We start from the raw sequence: 7,235 nt of genomic DNA, 5'->3' as shown, positions 1-7,235 counted from the left end.
TTTTAATGTATGGTATGACACATGAATGATCGTATATTTTCAAAGAAGAAACATCTTTTAGTATAATATGCAATGCCTATAGTCGTCGCAGTTTCTTTTCACTAAAGACAAATTATCAAGATCAAGATATGAATCAAGAAAGGATTTTCTTTTTTCTTTTTAATTGGGAGCACATGCAATGAGAGTGGAAGGGTCTAAATAAATTGTAAGGAACCATTTATGAATAAATTATGTACAATTTATTATTTTTCCGAGCCTATTTACAAATGTCCTAGGATCGAATATATTTGGCAGTGAGACGTGCTTCCTTCCTTATATAGTTTGGTCCGCGTGCAATAAATATTTCGACGGGGGCATTTTATGATAAAGAGCTGTTAATTTAATCTTTAAAAAGTATGAGTTGCATGTTCTCTATATTTAATAATTGATTAGTTGTTTCTTTAATTTAAATAAATAAAATAAAATAATTATTTTCTAAATGTTATAAATTATATACTTACATGTATACACACTATTCCCGTGAAAAAATAATTAAAAATGGGCAACCATGACAAGAAAGTCAGTCACATGACATATATATAATAAAGCGCGTCTGTGCCGGGTAGGTGATATGAGTTGATTAGCGTAGGCTAGGGTTGTTGGCTTGCAGGCAAAAATATAGGAGACTGTTGTTATTTAGCTTTCCCTTCGTATATTAATTATTTTTAGGAAATGATAAGCTATATACAATACATAGGCTTTAGGTATTTATATTTGCGAAAATAATAATAAATATTGTAATTATTGAATTAAAGTTTTTGTAATTTATATCAAGATTTTGAGAAAAGATTTCGGCCATAATTACATCAAAATTTATTTGTCTATTTGTTTCTAACCAGTAAGTGTTGTTCATCAGCAAGTGTTATAAACCACACTTTTCGTTCAAATGAATTTTGATGTGATTATCATCAAAATATTTTCTCAAAATATAAATATTATAATTTGAAATATATAAGTTAAATAATTGAATAAATATTTTTACTTGTTTTCTATTAAAATTCAATCTCCTAAAATAATATGTTAATTTTATGGTAAAATTTTAAAAGTCAACACCCTTGAAATTTTAAGGAAAATTATTAAATATATTTGTTAATTCTAATAATAATTAATAAATATATATTTTTTATTTATTAAATCAAAGTTTTTAAATTAGATATTATATATCTCAATTAATATTGAAATTTAAAAACATTTCCTTTTTTTTAAATAAATAAAAATAATTACTCATATTATTTATAAAGTTTTATCCTTTTGTATTTATATAAATTTATATAATATATATTTTATATAAATTAATAATCACAATAAAATTTCGATTTCTCATAAGTTCAAATAATCCAAACCGTGTTTGAATGGATAATATTTTTTTCTTTGAAGGAGCATTTATCGTGGATTATTTGATTTGTTGTAAGATCGTGGATTAATGTGACCTGGATATTGTATTTATTATGCCCTGGACATTGTATTTATTCATGTCAAAATTTGGCGACCGGTGGACCATGAATCCTAATCATACAAAATATGTTTATAAACTCTTTAATGTTAAAGTGGTAAAAGGAAACACTTAATAATATTAGAAAAAGTCGAAAGGGATACATTGATAAGACATGGCTGAATTTTTTAGTCTATTCTCTCCTTTCCTCGTACGCCATAAACTTCAAAAATACACTGCGATGATTACCGACAACACTTTACCTACTAATGATAATATTAAAATTTGTTTTAAAAAAAATAATTTTGAATTTTTGGATCATATTAAGAAGAAAACTAGATTAAATTATTTTATATAGTTTAATTTAAATAATTTAATTATAAAATTTAAAATTATTTATAGAATTTTTATTTAAAATAATAATATGTGTAAGATTAATTATATTATTAAGATTGAGTAAACATTTTAAATCAACTAATGTGATTCATGATGACTTATTTATATAAATTTTTTAAAATTTTAAAAAATTAATTTTCATTTCTACATTTATTAAATTATACAATTTTCAACATTATAATGATGTGATTGATAAAAATGAATATGAAAGAATGTGAAAATCCAACCCCTCCATCAAACACAACTATATTAAATTTAAATTACTTTCACATCCAACAAATTATACACCACTCATGTTGGCATGACATACTGCTTCGCCCAGGAAACAGAGTGACACCATGATACGGCAGGGAAAAAGTAGATGGAGAAAGAATCCACAATGTATATGCAAAGTGAAGAATCTGTTATAAAATGATTCAGGCGTGAGGTATCTCTGACATCACTTCCATTGACCTTAATGTGAGTGTGATGCATGAACCTGTGGGGGAAGAACCACATGTCTTGTTATTTACTATTTCGTCAATTTTATGGGAGAAAAGCATCTTTTGGACACGCATACTGGTCAACTTTTTGTTACTTTATCAAATCAGCACGTATAAATATAAAAACTCGCCTAGCCCATTACAGCAAACCATGGCAATCACCATTCACATGTGTTGCAATCTGAAATCGACCGTATATTTCTTTATTCAAAGCTACAAGTGTATATATAAATATAAGCTCGCCTGGCCAATTACAGTAAAACTCGTCTGCCAATTACAGGAAACAAAGGCAGACATAGCACTCTGCACCCATTTTTATATTTTCCAATCATCACCCATATTATTTTATACCGACTTACCTTACCACTGTACAGATCACACATTAGTATATGACGTATTATTATTAACTTATTACTCATGCAAATACTTTAGTAAAATAGGAACAACGGATTACATTAATGGTATAGCGTAGTAGCAGTCGAATTTCCTGATATAGACAGGAATCACCTCCTGAAACTCCTGGTAGGCCTTCCCTGGTTATCCTCCCCCTTCAGACGAACCACAGTATAGGCAGCAGCGCCACACAATGCTCCAATTATGGGCGCTAAGAGGTATATCCAGATGCCTTTATAGTTGCCTGCTGCAATTGCAGGCCCCAGGGTTCGAACGGGATTCATGGAACCTCCGGAGTTCGATCTGTGGACAGTTATCAGAGAATTATAAGGGCGACTGTCTATTATTCTGTGTTTAATGACTTAGCTGGGTTCGAAAGTAGACTTACCCTGCGATGAGAATATTGAGCATAACCGTAGCCCCTACTGCAATTCCTGCAAGTTCACCCACCTACAATGCCAAAATGAAATTACTTTGATAATATAATATTGTCAAATCTTTTAGGATACAAATTGGCTAGATGTTTAACCTCATTAGATTTTTAGGGTTGAGATTCTACTCATTATCAAGAATAACTGATACAAATTGTGTAGATATTTAATTTTATCTGATCTTTAGCGGAAACACTCCGTCCATTATCAAGAACCTACTCGGCCATTGCTCCACCCATTATCAAGAACCTAAAGATATAATAATATTTTTTTTTTAAAGGAAAAAAGAAAAGTTTCGAGAGTGTTTTCTTACAGCTCGAGTGTCTGTGGCTACTGCTGTAACCACGAACATGAGATTGAAAGTGATGATGAATTCCAGCGCAAAAGCCTGAGCGTAGCCTCCCGCGGGAATCGTAACCCCACCGCTCCCGAATGGATGAAATATTAACTTCAGAGCGAACGCCGCACATATGGAACCAAGAACCTGAGCTCCCATGTAGGCCGGAACCTGACATTAAAATTGGTTCCAATCACAGAAATGGCAATACATTTTCCAGATCCAAACACTACAAAAACTGTGAAATACTAAGAATTCAAGATTCAGAAAACTGTGAAATACTAAGAATTCAAGATTCAGAAAACTGTGAAATACTAGGAATCCAAGATTTAGAAAATTGTGAAATACTAAGAATTCAAGATTCAGAAAGCTGGAAGCAGTGGGAAAATATTGTATAACCTGAATCCAGGGAAACTGGCGCAAAGCTGCGAACGCAATTGTCAGGGATGGATTGACATGAGCACCGGATATGTGGCCAGTCGACAATATGACGATCATTATACCCAAGCCGCCTGAGGCCGCCAGTCCTAGAAGAGTAACAGAGCCGTGGGTTTTTTGGTTGACAATGGCGGTTGCTGTCCCGGCAAATATCAGAATGAATGTTCCAATGAACTCCGCTACGACCTTCACAAGTTCAAACCACGCTGTAGCAATTTATGTTTCTAGCAAATAATGCAAATAGACATTAATGTTGCAGATAAATTTCTCCATACAGATTCTCAAAAATGCCCAAAAACATGTTAGGGTTGACAGAGAGGAGAAAACGAGTTGCAGAGAAAGCTATGCTGACTATAATGAATTTTTTGTCTAAACATCAACTTTTCTGACATGGGAATTGAACACTAAGCTCATGGCGAAAATAAAGCTAAAGCTAAAAGTTACATATGACACGAAGGAACCTTTGTATAAGGCTGAAGTCTGAGTTCTGTTATAACAGAATCAGGCTGAAGTGACTGAAAAGTATCTGGAAGTAGGACCTGATACCTGAGCTTGCATGAATCATAAACCTTTGTATAAGGCTGAAGTCTGAGTTCTGCTATAACAGAATCAGGATGAAGTGACTGAAAAGTATCTGGAAGTAGGACCTGATACCTGAGCTTGCATGAATCATAAACCTTTGTATAAGGCTGAAGTCTGAGTTCTGCTATAACAGAATCAGGGTGAAGTGACTGAAAAGTATCTGGAAGTAGGTCCTGATACCTGAGCTTGCATGAAATCTAAAAAATTTTAATCAGTGAGTTTCACAGATAACGTCATTTCATTTCAGATAACGTCATTTCATTTCATTTGAATTCAAGAAGGGTAGGAATCGGCCATTGTCGGACCAGCCATTCTGTACAGCACTGTAACTAGAGATGCTGAGATTATATATATATATATATCTTTGTTGCCTTTGACTGGTTAGGATTTTAATCTTGATTCTTTTTAATTTACATAATACTTTATAATATTTATTAACTCGCAGGCCATCCTATATCTATATCGGACTAGTAGTTGGAGACCAGCCATCCTATACGGGATCAGTGGTTAGAAATGCTAGAAATTTTATATATATATATATCTTGTTTTTTTAATTTTCATAATACTTCGTAACATGAGAATAGTCCATTGAACTGAGAACTATTGCTCCGCTAATATTTAAACCTGGAATCTCTTTAATTTACATAATAGTTCATAACAAAACAACAACCTGTTCATATCAAAACAACAACCTTTCCCCCTTGAATCTCTTTAATTTACATATGAAAATTGATAACACTAAAAAAACCATTCCCTACACTAAAATTTGATTGTCAAATTCAATGTCATGCTACCAGGGAGGTCTATAATCAATGCCATTGGCACATAATTCCATGGTGTAAGAGCATGATTGATATATGCAAATTGCAGCTGAGGCTCCTGCAGGTCCCTCAACTTCTTAATACAAAAATGAGAATCACATCTAGGAATTCACAGTCATATACCTTTTTTGCAAGAGAAGCGGAGGGCAGTGCGGCTGGCAAATCTGATAACATGCGTTCCTCGGCCCATGATTCCATCGACAGACATGAATTGCAACCGTGAAGCAGCGTTCTCTTCCCGGTTGAGCCCTTGTCAACCCTAACACCGAAGAGAGGCGCCCCAGGAGTTCCCGGGGTCTGTGGAGCCGATGGAATATCCTCGCAATCGGCCATACTGTACACAAAACAAACTACAGCTACCCGTTCGGCAGAGGGACGGATCAGAAAAACCAGAGGCTAGCGAGCCTCTCTTTTATGAATTCATGATAAAAACCTGGTATTTTTTCTGTTTTTTTTTTTTTTTTTTTTTTTTTTTTTTGGCAAATTTTCCCTAACAGTTACAGATCAGATTTACATGTTGCAGAGGCTTTTATAAAGTTTCAGCTACAGCTTAACCAGAAGAAGAAGATGATGCATCACTGTACACAGGAAACCTAGATTTTGTTACACAGCAGCGCCTTAACCTTCATAAGAACAAAATATTATCCTAATGCGTTCCCTGGCCTTGAGAGAATAATGCTCATACTGGTTGGACTGCTAGCAAGGAGCTCTCAGATAGCCGAACTGCAAGATCAAACCAATCATTAACTAAAGGAAATGCAGAGATTCGAAACACAAATCAAGAAGCGCGACTAGCAAAACACTTGCAGGGCATTCATGATTGTAAGCAGTGAAACCTTGTTGTATCGCCAACGACTCGGCAGCGGCTAGGAAGGCTCTTGCATGGGGAGGAGAGCAAGCCAGACAAGAGACTTTAATGCTTATGAATGATCGGATGGAGCATGCGATACAGAGAATTTTATATTGTAGATTTGACTATTTATATCTTACAAGTGGCTGGGGTAATAATTGGAAATATTTTGGTCTTCCCTCCTAATCACGGTAATAATTTGAGCAGAAAAAAGTTAGTGTATAGTGCGCGGGTCCTCTCTTGCTCCACCTACTGTCCAAGTACTTGAAAAATGAGTGTAAGCCATCAATAAAAAACTGAGCTTTCGTACTTGAAGAGGGTGCCTATTTTAAAGGCACAGATCCACCTCTCCAGGATTCGTTTTTGGTCGGTTGGCTCTGTATTCGACATTCGTATTGTATTCACAAATCTCAATAATGAATTCATTTCAATGTTCAGAAATAACATAACCCTGGATTTATTTATAATAGAAATTATATTATACTATGGGATATAATATAATATTTGTATTTTTGTCATTGTGTCACTTCTTCTTTTTGTTTTATTTACCCATTAAACAGATATTTAACATAATAACCTTTTCTGCCATTTTTACTTAACTGTTTCATTGAAATGGATCTTGCAATTTGAGAGTCATATCCAACTTAGGAGAGAGAGAAATGCTAATGATTAATTGAGTAGCATATTTTGAATCTGTAATTTTAATAAGTGAATTTCAAAAAATTAAAATAGATTTTTATTAAATTTAATGTGGTAAAATGAATATAAAACTTTATGCGTGTGTTTTTTTGAAAATAAGTATAATAATAATATATATATTTAAATACATATCCCATAATGAGATGTTATATTATAAATTATATATTATTTTTTAAACTTATTTTAATATAATTTATACTTACTTCATCTATTTAATTTTTTGGTTTTTTTCATTGGTTTATATTTTCTTACATAAATCAGTTTACTTGGAAAAAAAAATTATAATTTATTTTATTTTCCTTGCTTTCTTTACATAATATTTAAGCCTCACAAAA

At 32.9% G+C, this 7,235-nt stretch overlaps 1 protein-coding gene across 2 annotated transcripts; it reads right to left on the bottom strand.

Moving 5' to 3' along the window:
• Positions 1–2,521: 2,521 nt before the first annotated feature.
• On the bottom strand, positions 2,522–6,339 carry LOC149263298 (aquaporin NIP6-1-like). Of its 2 annotated transcripts, XM_089426062.1 has the most exons (6): positions 6,188–6,339; positions 5,475–6,074; positions 3,910–4,134; positions 3,487–3,681; positions 3,131–3,192; positions 2,522–3,045 (listed from the first exon to the last, which is right to left on the bottom strand). In XM_089426062.1, exons 2-6 carry the CDS (start codon positions 5,682–5,684, stop codon positions 2,853–2,855), a joined length of 885 nt encoding a protein of 294 aa, XP_089282188.1. In that variant the 5' UTR covers positions 5,685–6,074; positions 6,188–6,339; the 3' UTR covers positions 2,522–2,852. The 2 variants fall into 2 exon arrangements, with proteins under 2 accessions (XP_089282188.1, XP_089282190.1); XM_089426064.1 differs by having other exon boundaries at positions 5,475–6,314.
• Between the last annotated feature and the right edge of the window lie 896 nt (positions 6,340–7,235).

Source organism: Pinus tabuliformis, chromosome 6 (genome assembly GCF_031772625.1).
Source record: "Pinus tabuliformis cultivar Carrire ecotype Pingquan chromosome 6, CPIR1, whole genome shotgun sequence".
Lineage (NCBI taxonomy): Eukaryota > Viridiplantae > Streptophyta > Pinopsida > Pinales > Pinaceae > Pinus > Pinus tabuliformis.
Note: the sequence above shows the minus strand (reverse complement) of the source record. Positions and strands in the feature narration are given on the sequence as shown.

Excerpts from the sequence above, each read along its gene's own strand:
- LOC149263298 (XM_089426062.1), bottom strand. The coding sequence starts at position 5,684 with ATGGCCGATTGCGAGGATATTCCATCGGCTCCACAGACCCCGGGAACT. Across the intron at positions 4,135-5,474 it reads CCGCTTCTCTTGCAAAAAAG|GTCGTAGCGGAGTTCATTGG; the intron begins GTATATGACTGT and ends GAACTTGTGAAG. Across the intron at positions 3,682-3,909 it reads GCCAGTTTCCCTGGATTCAG|GTTCCGGCCTACATGGGAGC; the intron begins GTTATACAATAT and ends TTTTAATGTCAG.